Source organism: Psammomys obesus, unplaced genomic scaffold (assembly GCF_907164565.1).
Source record: "Psammomys obesus unplaced genomic scaffold, mPsaObe1.curated_primary_1811, whole genome shotgun sequence".
Taxonomy (NCBI): Eukaryota; Metazoa; Chordata; class Mammalia; order Rodentia; family Muridae; genus Psammomys; species Psammomys obesus.
The window spans coordinates 10,265,095-10,284,546 of record NW_026596039.1 but is presented as its reverse complement, the minus strand read 5'-3'; the positions used below and the strand labels follow the sequence as shown (position 1 = coordinate 10,284,546).

Below are 19,452 nucleotides of genomic sequence, written 5' to 3'. Positions count from 1 at the left end.
GACTGCCATGTATACAAGGAGCACGCTGAAGATACCTTTTGAAGGCTTATTTTCTTTTTAATAATGGATGTGGGGGGATATGAATAAAAACATTTCCGGAGCCAAACATGTTATCTCATAATTAATCCCTGAATTTGGGAGGCAGGGAGACTGTCATGAGTTTGAGGCCAGTCTGGACTGCATAATGAGTGAGACCCTGTTTCAAACAAACAAAAATAAAACAAACAGTGAAAAAATCCAAAATATTTGGTAGCAGAAAACAGCGACAGTGGATGCAACTTATGGACTATGTTCCTCTGACCCTCCAGGAAAGGACCTGTCTCAGCTCAATTGATAGTGTTCTAGCCTTTGACACATGGCTTTCTCCATGCCGTGGAAGAAATTAGCATGCTTGCTTACCCACTCTCCCTATTTCGGCAAAACTGTGTATAAATCCAAATCCATTTTCCTTTACCATTTTCTGTTTTATGATTTCTGTATAATTTAGGGGGGAATGAATGCTTTATTTATGGTAACAACACTAAATATGTACTTCTCATCATGTCAGGAGCACATTACTATAGCTGAATAAACACGGAAGTTTTCAAAAATTCCATACACTTTCTGTTTATTTTTGAGATGTGGTTTTCCTGTAGCTGTTTACACAGCTGGATTTTAATTATTTATTGTTTTAAAAAAATCATATGCCTGGCTTTTGAGGTTATAACCTGTTAAGTACCACTACCAAAGATGTAATTAAAAAATATATATTATATTTGTTCTCTCTCAATCTCAATCTCTCTCTCTCTCTCTCTCTCTCTCTCTCTCGTGTGTGTGTGTGTGTGTGTGTGTGTGTGTGTGTGTGTGTGTGTGTGCCTTTACGAAGGCCTGAAGAGGGCAACACAACCCCTGGAGTTGGAGTTCCATCCTCTATAAAAAAAAGTAGCAAGCACTCCTAACCTTTGAGCCATCTCTCCAGACTAAAGATGTGGAAAACAAAAGTTATTCTTTCAAAACGTAAAGAAATAGTACTTTAGACTGATAATAAGCCAAGCTGACCCAAGTGTCTTGCCAGGCATGGTAGTGCACACTTTTAATCCCAGAACTTGGGGTGCAGAATTCCGGGCCAGCTTGGGTTCTGTAGTGAGTCTCTTTGTCTTAAAAAAAAAAAAAAATGCTTTCTATAAAGTCCTCCTACCTATGAATAGGAGCACAAATGATTACAAACTAAAAACAGTATATAATGCATTAGGCAATGCAGTCATAATATACTTATCTATTCTGCAGTGAAATTGTATATAATTTGTCACCAGTTCCAAGATCTTTTCCTTTCTCTAGTTAAGCTTGGCAGTCAGTAGGTGGAGTAGCTGAAATCCACTAGTAGGTTGCAGCATCCCTAAAGCTTTGATTGGGCAACAATGTTTGTCTCACAAAACCAGCTCACCAGGTAGGAATTACTATGCCACCAACCACAAGCTCTGTAATTACTGGCAACACAGCTTTCAGAAAAAGACACAGAGTAGTGATTCAAGACTGAGCACGTTTGTGACAAAATTGCCCTTTGCAGAGGTGTTTGCTACTAAGCTAAAATGGAACAGGACAGAGGCCTGTTCCAGTGGACATAATGAAAACCATATCTATTGTAGGAGATTGGGGACTTTTTTTTTTTTTTTTTTTTAAATCAAAAACGGAGTGGAGAGCAAAATCGGAGTGAAGGACAGAACAGGCAGAGCTATTTCAATTTGCTTTAGTGGGCTGCAAAAATTACACAAGGAGATAATTTAAGTTTGAGAAGTTTTAAAGGTAGAGTAGTATAGGATCTAACAACCGAAACACAATCCACACGTTCTGGCATCCTTGAATAGGAGTCATGGTTTCTGCTATTGATGGGAAAGGAACATTTACCGAACACCTGATAAGTGCGTAGTCATCGTTCAGACAAGAGCCCATTTAAGGACTTCTAAACGATGATGGGAGAATTGGCCTCGTAGCTCAAAATAACGCGTCACTCTCGGATTCCAAGTAAATAAGAAATATACTCAATACGTGGAAGGGAGGGGCAGGTAAAGAAATGGGGAGGGGGGCTCGCAATAAGGAAAAGATACATTAAAAGAACTCTTAAAAACAGTCAACCAGATTTTTTTTTGGAAGTTAAACATTTTCAACTCCGCAGCTTAGAACTAATAAAAACTCAGGAATGCTATCTCCTGGAAACAGACAAACTTTTAGTCGTGAAATACTAGCGAGTCCCGTAACATCTGAAAACACGTGGCGGGGGAGGGGAGCTGGAGGCTGGCTCAAAGACTACCACTCCCACCAGACCTTTCGGCAGTCGAGCATGGCTGTGGAGGGCGAGCAGACGCGCAGCGTGCCGGGGTTTGTAGTCTTCTCCCGGCACCTCCCCGTGGGTTTGCGACGTTTAGCGACTGTGGCGCCTGCGCGCGCTGGGCCGGCGGGGCTGGGGCCGTGGCGGCTCGTGCCGGGTGATGCTAGGCGTATCCCTGGGCGCCAGGCTGTTGCGGGACGTGGGTGGCAGACGCGGGCAGTTCGGGGCGCGAGGTGTCAGCGAAGGTGGCTCAGCCATGGCGGCAGGGGAGAGCATGGCTCAGCGGATGGTCTGGGTGGACCTGGAGGTGAGAGAGTGCGGCCGAGGGGTGCGGGGAGGCGAGCGCAGATTCGCGCGTGGGACCGAGGGACCCACCTGTCCCGGGAGGCGGCTGGGATCCGGGTGTCAGGTGCGACAGGTGAGCGCGGCCTCAGGAGCCCGAGCCAGAAGTTCTGCGGGGTTCTGGGACTGTGCTGGACTGTAGATTTTCTTTCCATCTGGGTGGAGCCATCCGTGAATCAACCCCCTCCCCAGCCTCGACCTCCACCCAGATATTAATTTGCCTAACTCTCTGTGTCTCTGCGGCCAGGATGGAGGATGGGGGTGGGGACAGCAACTCTGAGCGCCCCCCGCCCCCACCTCCTAGCCTTAAAAGACTAGGTTGCTTAAGCTAGGACTCAGGAGATGACTCAGCCTTACCCCTCATTCCATAAAAGAGAAAATTGAGGCCCCAGTGGAAGATTCAAGTTACTCAAAGTGCACCGGGAACCAGAACCTTTTTCAGTTTTAACGCATTCATACCTAGGCCTGTCTCGAGCCCCAGTTTTCTCCTTACGAAATGAGTTTAGTTGTAAACTTTTAAAGTTAGATTATGATAAAGATCAGATGTTGGAAACCTTTGTAAACTTGTGAGAAGTAATGTTAGTGAGCTCACTTTGTCCGTAATCAAGTGCTGTGCTCATCCTGCTTACTTTGCGTCTGTTCCCAGTACAAACAGTGTTTGACAGTAGCTGGCCCACAGGACAGGTCTGTGGCAGCCTGTGAGTACTCAGAACTTACTACCCCGAGCACTGCGCAGGAAACATCATAGATTGTAAGCTGAATGTGCACAAAGGAATCCCTATTAAATAAACTTGGGCAGGAGAGGTTTAAAAAAAGAGGTTTTATGTGTTATATGCTTTTTTACTTATGTTTTGCAGATGACAGGATTGGACATTGAGAAGGATCAGATTATTGAGATGGCCTGTCTGATAACTGACTCTGACCTTAACATTTTGGCTGAAGTAGGTGATGCCATGTAAATACATTCGTACCGCTTAAGGGGCATTGGGAATCTAAAGGTGACTTCTTCCAACCTAATTGAAAAACCTAGCAGATTAAGGTCCAATGCAGTATAGTAGGGCAATCTATACAATATGTTAGAATTGGTCCTAGAACCAACAGAATGCACCTCATGTAACTGGATTCATTTTTCCGTTGACATTTATTACCCCCCCCCCCATGCTACAATAGTCGTGAATGGGGGGCTTGTTCAAGAGCAGTTGGCTAGATATTGTGGAAGCTGGTTAAACTGTTCTCTAAACTCAGGCAGTATCAAGTGCCCCTAACCAGTATCCAGCCTGCTATGGTACGGTCTCATCACATTTGGTGACAGCTGCCAGAGTTTCCCATCTCCATGTCATAACTTTGGCTTTAATCTCATATTTAGTCATCCCTTTCTCACTCCATAGGGGATTGGTTCCAGGTTTCTCCTGTGGGGATCCAAATCTCATTCACTTATATCCTTTAACTTGATGCAGTACTTCTTGTGTGCTTTGCATCACCTCTAGAGTCCCTTGTTGTCATTCTTGTGATTCCTCTAGGATACCTGATGCAATGTTGATGTATGTAAGTAGTTTTTACATCAAGTTGCTTAGTGAATTATAAGGAAAAACATATTCATATGTGTGCTTTGCAGACCAGTGACATTCTGGTCTGAGTTGGTTGAATTTAGCACCCATTGTTCCAGATGGCTGATTGCCTTTTCAGCTGGGATGTGTGCTTTCTGCATGTCTGTGTTAGGGTCTTAAAAGTCTATTGATAACAATTCTAGAATGTGTTCTTGTGGTGAGCTTATCAGCCAGGATAAAACTTTGTACATGCTGCTTTTTGTTTTGTTTTGGTTAGTTTTGGTTTTTTGAGACAAGTTTCTCTGTGTAGCCTTGGCTGTCCTGGATCAACACCTGCCTCTGCCTCCCGGGGAACTGGGATTAAAGGCCTGTGCCATCATGCCTGGTGTATGTACATGCTGCTTTTCACTGAAACATTTAGGAAAACAAATAAGATACCCCTGTTAGTATTTGCATTTCGGCCACTCATGAAGCATTTTAAAAGATGAACTCCCTGACCTTAATACTGTCCTCAATATTTGAAGTCATTAAAAAACAAAATAGGCAGGGTGTAGTGGCACTCGTCTTTAATCCCAGCACTTGGGAGGCAGTGGCAGGTGGATCTTTGGGAGTTTGAGACCAGCTTGATCTGTATGGCTAGCTCCAGGCCAGCCAGGGGTACATGGGGGTGGAGAGATAGCTCAGCACTTCAAGCCTGTACTACTCAATCATGAAGACAAGTGTCTATGTTCCAGTACCTTTACCACAAGCACCCATAACTCCAGCTCTAAGGGACTTGATGGCGCTCTTCTGGTCTCTATGGGTACCCTGACCAGACACATGCATACACATAGAAATAAAATTTCAGCAGCAAAACCAATAGAAATGAAGTACGGATGCTTGTTAATAAATTAGATTCTCAGAGCGTAGACTTGGTGGACACTGGAGTCGCAGACATTTCCTGTCTACAGTTAGGACTTTTTATTCCCTGGGTAGGCAAAACAGAGGAGGCAATTTTAGCATGATGCCACAAACGTTTAATCCTTCAGAAGGCAGAAGCAGGGGGATCTCTGATTTGAGGCCAGGCTGACATACAGAGTGAATTTCTGGTCATTTTGGGCTACATAATGAGACTCTGTCTCAAAACAACAGCAACAAAACCGAAAAATGGAAAAGGTATTTAGAGATGAATTCCCGTCTTCTAGTAGCATCAGGCTTATTGTCTGGAGGAGAACCATGAGACTGTTTCTTCTATTTCCTTAAACAGTTTCATTCAAATCTGTATAAAATGAGCCCAGAGCATTAGGTTTATTTTTCTGACTTGGAATTTTTTGGTGATAAACAATCAGGTGTCTTTATTTTGCCAGCTCTGCTTATCCTTGGCCAAAGAAGTGTTTTTCTTTTAGACTCTGGATGACTTGAAATACAGTTTAATGGATCAAAAGTTGGTTGATATGTACTGGGAGGAACTTTCCAGTGTGTGTCCATACAGTTGTTCATGAATGGCTTATTTGTTCAACGGTTTAAGTCATATGAGGATAAAGGTGCTAGGAAAATACTTAAGGTATGTCAGTTGTGTGGGAAGTATGTTTTATTCTCATGTAAGGGTCTTAGGAAAGTGTTTTTTGCTGGTAGAAGCGGCCTGTTTTACTTAATTAGTTTGCCAGAGGGCAGTCTAGATGAGGTCAGTAGATTTATAGTATGTCTTTTCTGTTCTTCATTTTTTTTTTAGACATAGTTTTTATTTCTCCACCAAGATGGTCAACATCTGTTTTTATATTTCATTACATTTTTAGACAACAGGCCCATTTTAGTGCAGTTCTAGACTAACTGTAGAATTTAAGCTGTTGAGGCTCAGGGAGGCAGTGGTCCTGTGCCAAGCCTAACAACTTGAGTTTGATCCTTAGGAACCACATGGTAGAAGGAGAGGACCAACTTCTGAAAGTTGTTCTCTGATGTATACACACACACACACACACACACACACACACACACACACACACGGGAGGGGGGAAGAGAGAGAGGAATGCATTGTACTTGCATTCTTGCATATAAATAAATAAAACCAATACTTTTTAAAAAAGGATAAAGACTACTGATTATATAAAGTTGCATTCCTTTCAGTGAAGGAAATCTATTTTTACCACTTGACTAGTTGTAATTCCTTGCATTAAGTAGTAGACAGTCTTTCTTTAGAAAGTTCAGGTAACTGTAATTCCTCGCATTCTGTTAAGACCTGATCTTATAACCTTTATCTTAAAGGAGAAACAAAAATCATTTGCTTAATTCCACATTTAGGCTGTTTGACAGACTTACAGTTTTATTTCCTTGCTGGTTGGCTGGCCTAGTGGGTAAAAACACTTGCCGTCAAGACTGATGACCTGCATTTGGTGTCAGAAAGAACTGACTCTTTCAAGTTGCTTTTTTACCCCAGATGCATGTGTGTTATGTGTGTGTGTGTGTGTGTGTCTTTGTGAGTTTGTACATGCACAGATAAAACTTAAGGGCTAGAGAGATGGCTTAGTAGTCAGGTAGTGTAACACTGCTTTTACAGAGGAGCTGAGTTCAGTTCTCAGCATCCGTGTGGGGCAGCTCACAGCTGCCTATAGCACCAACACCAGGGGATCTATGCCCTCTGGCCTCCAGGGATACCAGCACATATATACACAGTCATGTGAGCATATACATAACTAAAAATAAAATTTTTAAAATTTGAATTAATAAATGGAACTGAGAATTTAAGGGCCATTTTTTCTTTAGATATTATTAGTTACATCTTTAAAAACATTTGCTTCTTAAATATAAAACTTCTAAAACTTACAGAGTATAACTTTGTTCACAGTGCATATATATCAATCTGTTGGATGTATTTGATTGTCCTCTCCAAAGCTTATGTATTTTCTTTAAGTTTCATATGCAAATATAAATATGTATTAAAAACAACAACAACAAAACATGTCTGGGGTGATACCTTGGTCAGTTAAGTGCTTGCTGTGTATGTGGAAGGTCCTGACTTAGACTGTCAGACCTTTCTAAGAAGCCAGTCTGGCAGTGTGCATCTGTAACCCCAGTGTTGGGGAAGTGGAGAGGCGAGGCTCTGGAGGCTTGCTAGCCAGCTTCATTGGCAAGCCCTAGTCCCCAGGTGGACGGCTCCTGAGGAAGGGCTCAAGGCTGTCCTCAGACCTTATACGCATATATGCCCCTCTCCCAATACACTCATAAATACATGCAATTTGAAAGTAGGGTTATTTCTGTTGATTCTTTTGAGAAAGGGTCTCACTCTGGAACTCTGGCTGGCTTAGAACTTTCTATGTAGACCAGGCTGGCCTCAAATTCAAAGAGATCCTTATTTGTCTCAGCCTCCCAAGTGCAGCGATTAAAGGTGTGCACCATCATTTCCAGCCTCTGTTGATTCTAGATGACTAATGGCTTTTCCCACCCACAGGGCCCCAACCTGATTATCAAACAGCCAGATGAGTTGCTGGACAGCATGTCAGATTGGTGCAAGGAGCATCATGGGAAGGTAACATTACCAAATAACAAGATTGCTGCTTTGGGGATCAGTCACAAGCTTGTTGCTCGCACATCTGAATTCTGTGCCCTTGGTGGAAGGTGTTATAAAAGGGTTAGATGAAGAAGGCTTGGCAAGCCTGGGCAGCTGCTTGCTTGTTCACTTTTCATCTTTGGGACCTCTTGAGATCACCTTCTCCTGAATGTCCTCTTTTATTTTCTCTTCTGCATTCAGTCTGTCGCGAACGCATTGTGGAATTTCAAGTGTTACTCAAGTCAGTCTTTGGATAAGATTAGACCTCAACCCACAGAAAAAGGGGACTACGGCTCTGCTCTTAGTAGCTGTTTCTTCCCAGAGGTTCTATGCTTGGACTCTGAGCTCCATCTTTTCTGACTGTGGAAGTGCTATTAACAATCAGGAGCATAACTTAATTTGGTTCGGATTCTTTAAGACACAAAATTGGTGTAATGATGGCAGTTTCAGTTCAGATTTGAGCCCCTAAAACTGGTCCAGCCGTGGTTGTATTTACCTGTTTTAGAAGTGAAGTTTCATTTCCGGATGCCTTTGAAAACTGACTTCATGTGTTTCTGGTGGGGGCTGGGGTTCTCTCTTGCAGTCTGGTCTTACCAAGGCAGTGAAGGAGAGTACAATTACATTGCAGCAGGCAGAGTATGAATTTCTGTCCTTTGTACGACAGCAGACTCCTCCGGGGCTCTGTCCGCTTGCAGGTAAAATCCAATCCCATGTCTATCGTGTAGATAGTCTTCTATAGTAGTTCAAGAGACTGAAGTTCCAGAGAGACCAGCTGAGACCATCCTTGCCTTCCAATCACCTGATTCAGAGCAAACGTCTCACTTTTGTGTATCAGTGAAATGGCTTGGAACTTGATCTGAGACCTGAAAAACACAGAGGAACTCAGCAAAAGCCCACCCTCCCCTTATTTTTATTACGGAAAACATTCCAGATGCACAGAAAAGTTGGATTTGGTCATTGTTAATCTTTGCCATGTTGGTTTTTCCTATATTTTTTTTCTTGCTGCTTTTGGACATTTGAAAATAAACCGCAGGCTTTGTGACACTTCCTTCCTAAAGTCCCCCTCAAGCAGCTTATAAGAGTAAGGACATTTTCCTATGTAACATAATATTATTATTGCATTGGAAATAGTTAATAACATTCAAGAGTATCTGCGGTACCCAGCCACATTTAAAGTATCCTGAAGTGTCTGTTTTTGAACTCAGACGTAGTCATTGGTCATATATATTTTATTTGGTTATTTTATCTCTAGTTGGTTAGTCTAAAGTCATTCACCTATCTTTTTTTGTGGCCCCCCACACCCGTGACATTGACTTTTAAAGAGACTAGGTCTATTATACTAGGATATTTAAAGGGTTGACATTGTCAGAGGGAAGGTAATGTTCTGTGGGGGTGTGCTTGAATTTGTGTATGTAAATTAATATGATAACTAACACTTTAAATACAAGGAAAAATTTTGGCATTGCATATGAGAGCATATATTGTATAAATGTTTTTTGTTTTTTTTCCCCTAGCCAATGTGGCTGATGTCTATTTTAAAGTTCTCATTTAAAATCCAGTGTTTAATGATATAAATTACTGTATGGAAACATGAATATGGATATAATTTGTCAAAAACATTGGAATGTAAAATAAAGGTTTATCTACTATATGATTCAGTTAAATTTTTAGTGCTAGTAGTGTGGATTTTGTGACACTGGGAACAAGTTTGTACACCTGTATGAAGCTGGAAAGTAACAGAGTTAAACTCTTAAGAGTGTGGAGTGCTAGACAGCTCTTCTGCCCACAAGAGACTGCTCAAGAGTTTATTGTGAGCTAGACTCATGACTTGCTGAGGAACCTGTGTTTGTAACCTACCCTGACGTACTTAGACTTGATGGAGACATCTGGAGATGCTTTTAGAAACCATTTGAAAGAAAAGAAAATTAACTTTCATTTCAAATATGATCTGTGAATGTTTATTTCGTGCTGTACACTGTTAGAAATGCGCAGACGCGGTATGCTTCATGTCTTTCTAGGGAACTCAGTTCATGCAGATAAGAAGTTTCTTGACAAACACATGCCCCAGTTCATGAAACATCTTCATTATAGGATAATTGATGTGAGCACTGTTAAAGAGCTGTGCAGGTAAGGGCTATATTTAGGATCCATATATTGCCTCTTGTAGCATGTTTTAGTCGAGAATTTGTCAAAAATAATGGACTAGAATTAAGGATGCTGAATGGGTTTTTGCCTTCCTCATCCCAGTCTGTATATAGTTTGAGTGGTGAGGCCTGGGAGAACTGTCAGAAGTGTTCCACACAGATTTCATTAAACCAGAGAATTTATGCGTTGACTTACCCACTGAGAATATAGAGATGAAAAGCTCCTGAGTAGCTCAGAGTCCAGTGAGTTGACAGAGGTGTAGAAAAAGACACCCTAAAAGTAAACTTCTGGGGGACCTGCGTGGTGGGAATATGCATGCACAATCAGGGGGCCAGGGGGCGCTTAGGATGCTGCAGCAGAAGGGGGAGTCAGAAGCTTTAGCTAGCATACCGCCTTTTGAATGAGACTTAGAGGGGACATTCCTGAATGCAAGCAGAGATGGGAAGATGCTAGGGAAGCTGAGACAAAGCGGGCACAGGGGTGGTGGGGTGCAGCACAGGTAGTAGAGCGGTTCCTTGCATGCAAGGAGTCCTGGCTGGGAGCCCCAGCACTGCATAGACTGCACACCTGTAATTCCAGCCCTGGGGAAGATGGAGGCAGGAGGATCAGGAAGCCAGCCTGAGCTACAATGAGAACCTGTCTTTTAAAAGAAGGGGGGGAGGGAGAGAAATGTTAAAAAAAATTGTATATTATTTGTTAATGCTGAGGTGGAAAGCTTGGAGTTGGCAAAGGTGAAACCAAGGCTCAACCGTGAAGGGCTTGTGTGCCTGCTTGAGGTGTTTGATGTCATTTACTAAGGATGCAATGCCTTTGGGAAAGTTTTAATGGAAGGATGAGAGAAGATTATTATCATTCTGCTTAGAAGGTGGCAAGTAAAGTGGGAGGAAGAAAGGAGGCTTGTACATCATCCCGAGGATGGAAACACCAGGGAGGGAAATGACCAGTGAGTACTTGTGAGGGAGATGGAGAGTAAACATTTGCTAAGGTCAGCAGGCATGACAGCTGCTTGGGTGAGGTAGTGAGGAAAGAGAAGCAGTAGAAAGGGGGTGGTGTTACCAGCTGAAACAGCCCAGGTGGATAGAAAAGGAATAAGAGCTGCCCTCATGGAAGGGTGTGAAAGATGTGTGGTCTCACAGGTATTAAATTAGAAGTGTCTAGCGGGTTGGGTGGAGATACCCAGCAGGCAGTTAGATACGTAGGACAGAAGTTGTTGCAAGGGTTGGGTTGATGTTAGAGACTTAAGAATCCTCTGCATTGACAGACTTGTTTAAAGAGAGTATCTCAGGTGAAGAGAGGAAAAAGCCTTTCTCAGTGTTAATTAATGACTCAGAAGAGGCTGGCGATGTAGCTCAGTTGGTTGAGCACTTGCTTAGTTTGTAGGGAAGCCCTGGGTTTGAGTCTGTTTGAGTACTATAACAGGTGTCTGTTATAGTACTGTGGACACGGAGGCAAGGAGGATCCAGGAGGCCAGCCTGGGTTACCTGAGACCTTGTCTCAAACAGAAACCAGTAGATAAATGACTTGAAGGTGATTGCTTAGTGTGCTTGAGACAGCTTCCTTTGAGAGTTTATAATTTTTACTGTGTATAGACGCTGGTATCCAGAAGATTATGAATTTGCACCGAAGAAGGCTGCTTCTCACAGGTAAGATTGGGACCTTCCAAGGGCCTGCTAGTCTGACACACACTCACACACTTAACCCCAGTCCTGAGTTCTTAATAATAATCTTTCTTCTCATTCTTTATTCTGTAAAAGATAAGTCTGAGTAGTGGAAGGGTAACTTTCTTACCCTGAGTCCCAAGAATGCTAGTCAGGCTTCTTGATTCTGTTCTCAGCAGGGGCCTATCTTTGTTGCTATTGTTTTGTTTTTAGTCACATAGTCTGTTACACTCTTAAAACTTGGTTTGGAAGTACTATGAAACAATTTGTGACCTGTGTAGAAACCTCTCAGCAAGGACACCAATCCATAGCCACCTGCAGTCAGAACTCTGTAAACTCTCCTATAAGGCAGTTATTCTACCTGGCGCTTTTGCTTTCCTGGTGTGTCTGCTTGCAACCCCAGGCATGCACTGTTTCTTTTAAAATTTGGAGCCATTTAGAAAGAACAGCGGATGGATAAGGACAGTCCAAGGGGAGCGTTTGGTTACTGATTTACTTAGTTGACAATACTGAATGCTGATTTGATTCGTTGATACTCTGTAGGGTACAGTTTGAGGAATCACAGAAAGACTAGTCCCCGACCTAGAATGGCCTATTGTGCTCTCAGGGAGTGTCCCCAAATGATAGCCAGCTTATTCAGGTGTAAGATAGTTTATCAGAAACAATGAGGTTTGGAATTTTTTGGATTTTGGAGTTTTTTAGATTTTATTATTATTTGTGTGCAAATGTGAATGCTTGTATAGTGTATGTTTGTACATATGTGCATGTTTGTGTGTGTATGTCTGAGTGTGAATGCTTTGATGTGTTTGTATGTTTGTGTCCATGAATGTGAATGCTTGTGTGTGTGTGTGTGTGTGTGTGTGTGTGTGTGTGTGTATGTATACATGGTGCACGTGTGAAGATACAAAGGACAACTTTCAGGAGTTGGCCCTGCCGGTTGAACTCACTCAGATTGGCAGGCTTAGCAGAGGTATCCCCACTGGCCCATCTCAAGAGCTCCTTTCCAGTTTAGGAAGCTGATAGTTAGCTACATTGTTCATCGTCATGCCCCTAAGTAGGTTTGAAGAAGACAGGTCTTTGTAATACAATATGTAGACACTTCTAAAAAAAGAAATGTGGCTGTTCATACAAGATGGCATAACTCATAACTGTACATAAACTTATGCCAAGACTGAGCCAGGCTTTGCCACACAGTGGCTTCTAAAAGTACTTTTTAGATTTCTGGTCAGTTTCAGAGTTTAGTGTTGTAATATGAGATGCATTGTTGAGGCTGAGGAAAAACCTCATTTGGGAAAGCACCCTCCTCATATCATAAGATGTAGGCTCAGTCCCCAGAATCCATGTTACAGTACTGGGTAAAGTGGTGTGTGCTGTTCTCAGCATTGAAGAAGCAGACAAGGGTCCCTAGGGTTCCATGATCTGCTACTCTACCCTAGTTGGGGAGCTCCAGGCCATTGAGAGACCCTGTGTCACAAATAGGATTACATTCCTGAGGATGATATATCCTCAGTTGTCTTCTGACCTACACATGCATACACATGTATATGTGAAAAATAATGTGATTATGTATATCTCCAAATAATATTTCAAATGTATTCTTTGGCAATATCATACATATTTATAATGTATCTTGATCATATCTATCCCTAATTCCTACCCTTCCCATCACTAAAACGTTCTTTTGTTTGTTTTTTGAGACAGGGTTTCTCTGTGTAGTGTTGCCTATTCTGGACTTGCTTTGTAGACCAGGCTGGCCTCGAACTCACAGAGATCTGCCTGCTTCTGCCTCCTTGAGTGTTGGGATTACAGATGTGCACCACTGTGCCCAGCTCTTTTAAATGTTCTTTAAATGTCTCCTTCCTGCCTTTTTTCTTTTTTTCTTTGTGTGTGTGTGTTTGAGGCAAGGTCTCTTTGGACAGCCCTGGCTGTTCTAGAATATACTATATTTAGATCAGGCTATCCTCAAACTCAAGAGATCAGCTTGCCTCGGCCTCCCAAGTGCTGAGATTGTGGTGTAGTCCATCACACCTCTCTGTCTTCTTTCATATGGGTGGCCCTGCCATGAAGAAATTGACCCCCACCTTTGACCTCTGGTAATCATCACTTGCTGAGAGCTCTTCAACTAGGGGTGGGAAGCTATATTTTTGAGTTTCAGTCCTCATATATATATATGACTTAGGAACGCACATTATTGCCTTAGTCACAGAAATGAGTGCCATAAAATAACTCCTGCACTGATGTTTGTTCGGTGAATTCTCTAGAAGAGGCCCTTAGCCCTCCACAGTGTATTGATTTACTTGCATACCACCATTTTAATACTCTCGGTTACCTCATTTCTCAGGCTTCAACTGCTGAGAAACAGCATGTTAGAGAAGAAAGGCTAATAGGTGGAGGCAGGCTGTTACTGGTCCTAGCACAAATTACCACAAGAGAGGCGGCAGAGCCTCCTTTATGGCTTGGTACTGTCTGATCTGGATAATTGGCCTTCATTAGGATGGCTGAGTCATGAGCTGCGGTGGGTATGTCGGTAAAAATCTGTGTAAGGACATCCCCAAGTATTGCATAGTGTTTCCCAGACTCTGGGTCTTGGGCTGCTGGTAAGTATTCCATGAATATGGTCAGTTATATTTGTAGAAGTGTTATATGTGTGGCACAGGCTCTTAGGAATTTATTGTACGTGTTAAGTTAGTAAATGCTTTGCAGAGGACATTAGGAGATGGTTAATTGAGATCCCCTCTGCCTCAAACACATCAAGTCCTCTGAAACAATTTGGGAAGTTTTAAAAATGAAAGTGAACACCAGCACCACCTAGTACCACTACAGCATTCCACGTCTCTCCACGCCAGCCTGCGGCTACTGACCTGTTCTTAGGTGACTTGTAAGAAGTCACGATTTTCATCTGTAGTGTTTGGGACCTTTTTTTTTTCAGTGTGGTGTGTTTGCTTGTAGGGCACTCGATGACATTAGCGAAAGCATCAAAGAGCTTCAGTTTTACCGAAATAACATCTTCAAGAAAAAGACAGACGAAAAGAAGAGGAAAATTATAGAAAATGGGGAAAATGAGAAGACTGTGAGTTGATGCCAGTTCTCAAGCTGCACAGCCTAGCTCTCCAGAAGCCACCTTAGTGTCCCTCTTTCCTGCTGATAACTTGGCACAGCACCTTTTCTAAAGAAAAGAGAATTTTTTTTCAGTTAACTTTGCATCTCCAGGCTCCTCAAGCAAACAAGATATCACTATTTGTTTCTTCTGATCTGCTGTTTCTGTTACAACACAGTGACTCCTTTGTAAGCTTCAGGCCACGCCCACCCCTTCAGTCCACACCTGCATTTGCTTATAGGCCTTTCCTTTTGTTTGAAAAAAAAAAATAAATAAAGCTAGTTCTATTGAAATGCAGCCCTTTCTGTACCATCTATTCTGTAGCAGTTCAGTTGTTGGGAAAGGGTTTTTTTGTTTTGTTTTGTTTAAAGTAGTATGGCTAAGGCTTAAATTCTCAAAACGCAATTGAATTAAGTTGTGTGGGAAGTAAACTCTCTTTTGCTTTACACACCAAGAGTAGAGAGAGGAATTAGGTTCTAAGAAGATCTGGGCTCCTCATTACCCAGTTAACAGCTCTGGGATAGACCGCCCTCCAACACGGTCAGGAAATCCAGGTAAGTACCTGGGGTTCTCTACACAGTCCCTGGGCTTTTTTGGCTAGAGACTATGTACAAGGCAGTCTCTCTGTTGGGCGTCTAGGCCAAAACTAGCCTGTTGCCTTAGGTAAGTAGCCAAGAAGGGATTTCAGTGTAAATATGTTGTTTGTTTGTTTGTTTTTCAGAGCGAGGACTGGACCCAGGGCCTTGCACTTGGTAGGCAAGTGCTATACCACTGAGCTAAGTGCCCAACCCCTCAGTGTAAATATGTTAACTCCCAGCTTAGCTGGTCAAAACCAATGGACCGAAGTGACTCTCTTGCCAGTGGGGCCAGTAGAGTCACCTGTAGAAGTGGTCTGGTTTCCTTGGGCACCTCATTCTGCTGTTTAGAATTGGGAAAGGATGGCCAGCCTCTCACTGTGAGCCACCACCGAAAGGGACTTTTATGATGGTCTCAAGTTACATCCTCATTTAGCTACATGGTTCTTGCATGTAAAGAGTAGAATGGTCCTAGTGTATGTGAGTTACCCATGCAGAAGCCCTAGGCGGTGGACTTGAGTAATCTCATTTCTTCACCTAGGAAACACTGGAATGTGGCTGAGGTGTAGCTCCTAGACATCTTCAGGGAGATAGATGAAGTTTTAGTGGAACCAAATGATCAAGTACAGCTTCAGGGTCACATATGTAATGAAAGTTTGAGGGGCTGGAGCGATGTCTTGGTTAAGAGCACTGGCTGCTCTTCCAGGGTATCCGAGCTTTATTCCCAGCATCCACATGGTGGCTCACGACCTTCACAGCAAACTCCAGGCTCAGGGAATCCTACACTTACTGTGCTGCAGGCACGGAGCTGGGTTCTCTAACCACGGCCTTCAACTTCATTCTAACAATTCTTTTCGTTGGGCATTATTAACCTCACTTTTCAGATAACTGAAAATTGAGGTTCGGGTAAGTGAACTTAATAGTATAGCAGGAGCTGGAATTCGAATCCAGAGTTTGAGATGGAAGCCCTACTCCTAATTATAGTACCTATTCTGGTTTTCTAAATCACGGATATTGGTATATGCCATGTCAGAGAACAGAAATAACCCTGGTCTCACACAGCTATGGACTTAAGGTTTCATCTAGTCAGTGGTTCTCAACCTTGCTAACACTGTGACCCTCTAACACAGTTCCTCATGTCTTGATGGCCCCCAACTGTAAAATTACTTTCATTGCTACTTTTGCAATTTTGCTACTGTTACAAATTGTAATGTAAACATCTGTTAGGCAGGATATCTGCTATGAAATCTGGCCAAATTTTGCAGGTGTGTCTGTGTGTGGTGCCCTCCAAGTTCAGAAGAGGGCGTCAGATCCCTTGGAGCTGGAGTAACTGGTGATTCTGTACCCAACAAGGGTACAGAAAACCAAATTCAGGTCCTCTGCACTGTCTGTCACACAAAGTCTTTCCTGACCTAGTCCTGTGTTCTGAATCTTGTTCAGTAGAGTCCTGTCACGCTGAAATAAAGCCCACATTGCTTTTAGTGGAATGATTGCAGCCCTGGCCCGATGTGAGTCTGCATAAAGACACGATTGCTTGACAACTAGTTCACTGTTTTCTCACTCTCCTTAAAAACTGAGGAGTTCACCTTTAATCGAAGCACTCGGGAGGCAGAGACTGGCAGATCTCTGAGTTTGAGGCCAGCCTGATCTACAGAGTAAGTTCTGGGACAGCTAGGGCTACACAGAGAAACCCTATTTTGAAAAACAGTTAATTAAAAAAGAGTTCTATATATAGTGCTGGCACTCTGGGTCTCCTAGGGATTCTTTAAGTACAATTTCTGTGACATGAATTGCAGTTCAGATTAGTTTAGACATAACTTCAGCTCAAAAACATGTTGGCGTGTGTGCCCCGCAGAGGCTGCTGTTCTGGGGCTTCTCACTGGTGGCTCTGAGTAGGGATTATGCTGTGTATGGGGGTGGCTAGGTGTGGTGTTGCTGACAGGAGCAGCACCTAACGATAATCTCCTTGAGCACTAAAGCCAGTGTACAGTGTGGCAAGATCTCCCCCCTTTTCCCAACAGTATTTCACAGAGGTCAGATGCCTGAGTGCTCTCATTCACAAAACAGTATATCAGTTTAAAAAAACAACAGCCAAAACTAACCAGACAAAAAGCCGACAGATGCAGAGAGAAATTCATGGGGCCTTTTTCTTTTTTTAAAGACAGTCTTGCTCTGTGGCCCCGGCCTCGAACTCACCGAAATCTTCCTTCATCTACCTCCTGAATGCTGGGATTGAATATGTGTGCCAGCTACCAGGCCCAGCCAAACTGGTCTTCTTACATATGTGTGCTGTAAAGGAGAAAATAATAGTCCCATCAAGTACAGGTTTGTCACATTGATCACCTTGTGTTGTACTCAAGTGACCCAGGTTCACCCAAATAGCCTCACATTTTGGAAAATTAAAAAGCAGTAGAGACAGTAGAACATTGGTTGTTGCTATGGTAAGCCACATGCGGCAGGTTGATGGCAGCAAAAGCCATTAGAGTTCATGTCTTTTGATGAAGGCAAGAGCAATTAGGCTATATATTTATTGCTATATGCTGTGCATCTGTAATGAAGATTGAATTGTAGATATTCACACAAAGCCTTCATTTTAAAACCAAAGAGCCCAGTAAAAGTGTAAATGAAGAAATCCTCTCCGGTTGAGGACCTACTGTCAAGTAAAGGATGACCAGCTCTCAGAGCCTGCAGTGGCGAGGATTTATGTCTGCATCCCACTAGGAAACAGGCTGATTGAGCATGGCAAGTTGGAAGTGGAGGTTCCGAGATACTATTTAGTGAGCTCAGTTTTGCACATGGTTTGTTAATTTAGGATATAGTATACAAGGGCATCTCTGGATGCTGGAAATGGGGAAACTGGAACATGGAGCAGAAACAGAGTTCATGTGCAAATGAAAACATCCCGTGACCAAACATCCTGGCTCACCAGGGTTCACGTGATCCAGGACACATTAAGTGACTTGGGTTGTATGACTGATGAATATGTCCTTATTGCTGTGGGTGTCGTCACACTCGCTCGCATCAAGCATGCATAATTCCTTAACCCATAATTCCTTAATCCATAAATCATTTTCAGAAGAATTCTGTTTTAGGATTAGTATGTAATGGAAGCAGCTTGCAGGAGTTGAACCTGGGGACCCTGGCCTGTGTTCTTAGGGAAAGTAACATTCCTTCCTGATTCTTACCAGGAACAGAAAGCAGGTAAGTTAGGGGGCGCTTGCTTTTCTGTCGGTGTCAAAGTGGTCTAAGGAACTGATGTTTTGTTAATAAGGTGAGGGACAGTCAAGTCCTGTCCTTCAAAAGAATTCAACTGTGTCACCCATTGAGGTGGAGGAGGAGACGCCTCTGGGTTCTGAGTTGTTCGTATTGGATAGTATAGGTAAGTTCCATTTAGCAGCTAACAAATTATGTGGATCAATCTAGTTGCAGACAAGTATAATGTTGAATATCTTTCTTAAAAAAGTATGTATGTGGTTGTGTGTGTGTGTCCTTGTAGGTGTTGGTGCCCATGAATATGTGTGGAAACCAACAGAGGTCAGCCAGTGTCTTGCTCTATCAGTCACTCAGCCTTATTTGCTTGACACTGGACCTCTGCCTGAGCCTGGAGCTAGGCTGCCAGTCAGCAAACCCCAGAGATCCTCCTGTTTTCACCCCTCACAATGATGGTGGCAGTGGCGCTCGCAGCCAGCCACGCTCCTGCATACACAGCAGGCACTCCCACCCACTCAGTCCTTTCCCTCCCGTGTCTTATACTTTGATCCCTTTCAGTCATTTTTTTTTTTACATTCTTTTTCATATTAGAGGTTCAAAAATACTTTGCTACCTAATTCCACGTGACTCTGTTTTTAAGATCCGTGGAATAGGTTCTTGTGGTAGTCAGTCATTTCATATACATAGAACCAGCAGAAGCTTTGAGACGGCTGGAAAGAACAGGTAGGGACAATAAAGAACAGCTGAGTACCCCAGGAAGGGGCAGAAATGCAAGCATCTAGAGCTTAGGTGCCCTTCCGTGAGCCAGCGTCACTGCAGCTGATTTGTCTTCAGCATTTGTTTTATGCAGCGTTAAGCTTTATCAGAGGTTAAACTGTGCAGCATTTGGATAGTCTTTAGGAAGCGCAACCTCTTCTTTGCCAAAGAAGGATGTTACAAACACCATCTGCTGTCACTGCTGTTTCATAGATATATTTTAAAACGAGGGAGGTTGTAAGTTCAGAAAGAAAGAAGAGGTACCTTAAATGGGATAAATTTGATTTTCTGAAA

At 42.9% G+C, this 19,452-nt stretch overlaps 1 protein-coding gene across 1 annotated transcript; it reads left to right on the top strand.

Moving 5' to 3' along the window:
• Positions 1 to 2,389: 2,389 nt before the first annotated feature.
• Positions 2,390 to 14,914, top strand: Rexo2 (RNA exonuclease 2). The gene is made up of 7 exons (XM_055622318.1): positions 2,390 to 2,612; positions 3,505 to 3,588; positions 7,619 to 7,696; positions 8,301 to 8,412; positions 9,736 to 9,844; positions 11,452 to 11,505; positions 14,470 to 14,914. Exons 1-7 carry the CDS (start codon positions 2,466 to 2,468, stop codon positions 14,597 to 14,599), a joined length of 714 nt encoding a protein of 237 aa, XP_055478293.1. The 5' UTR covers positions 2,390 to 2,465; the 3' UTR covers positions 14,600 to 14,914.
• The last annotated feature ends 4,538 nt before the right edge of the window (positions 14,915 to 19,452 follow it).

Bases quoted from the DNA above. Each gene is read 5' to 3' on its own strand.
- Rexo2 (XM_055622318.1), top strand. From the start codon at position 2,466: ATGCTAGGCGTATCCCTGGGCGCCAGGCTGTTGCGGGACGTGGGTGGC. The intron at 8,413-9,735 runs GTAAAATCCAAT...ATGTCTTTCTAG, and splicing joins GGGGCTCTGTCCGCTTGCAG to GGAACTCAGTTCATGCAGAT. The intron at 11,506-14,469 runs GTAAGATTGGGA...GTTTGCTTGTAG, and splicing joins AAGAAGGCTGCTTCTCACAG to GGCACTCGATGACATTAGCG.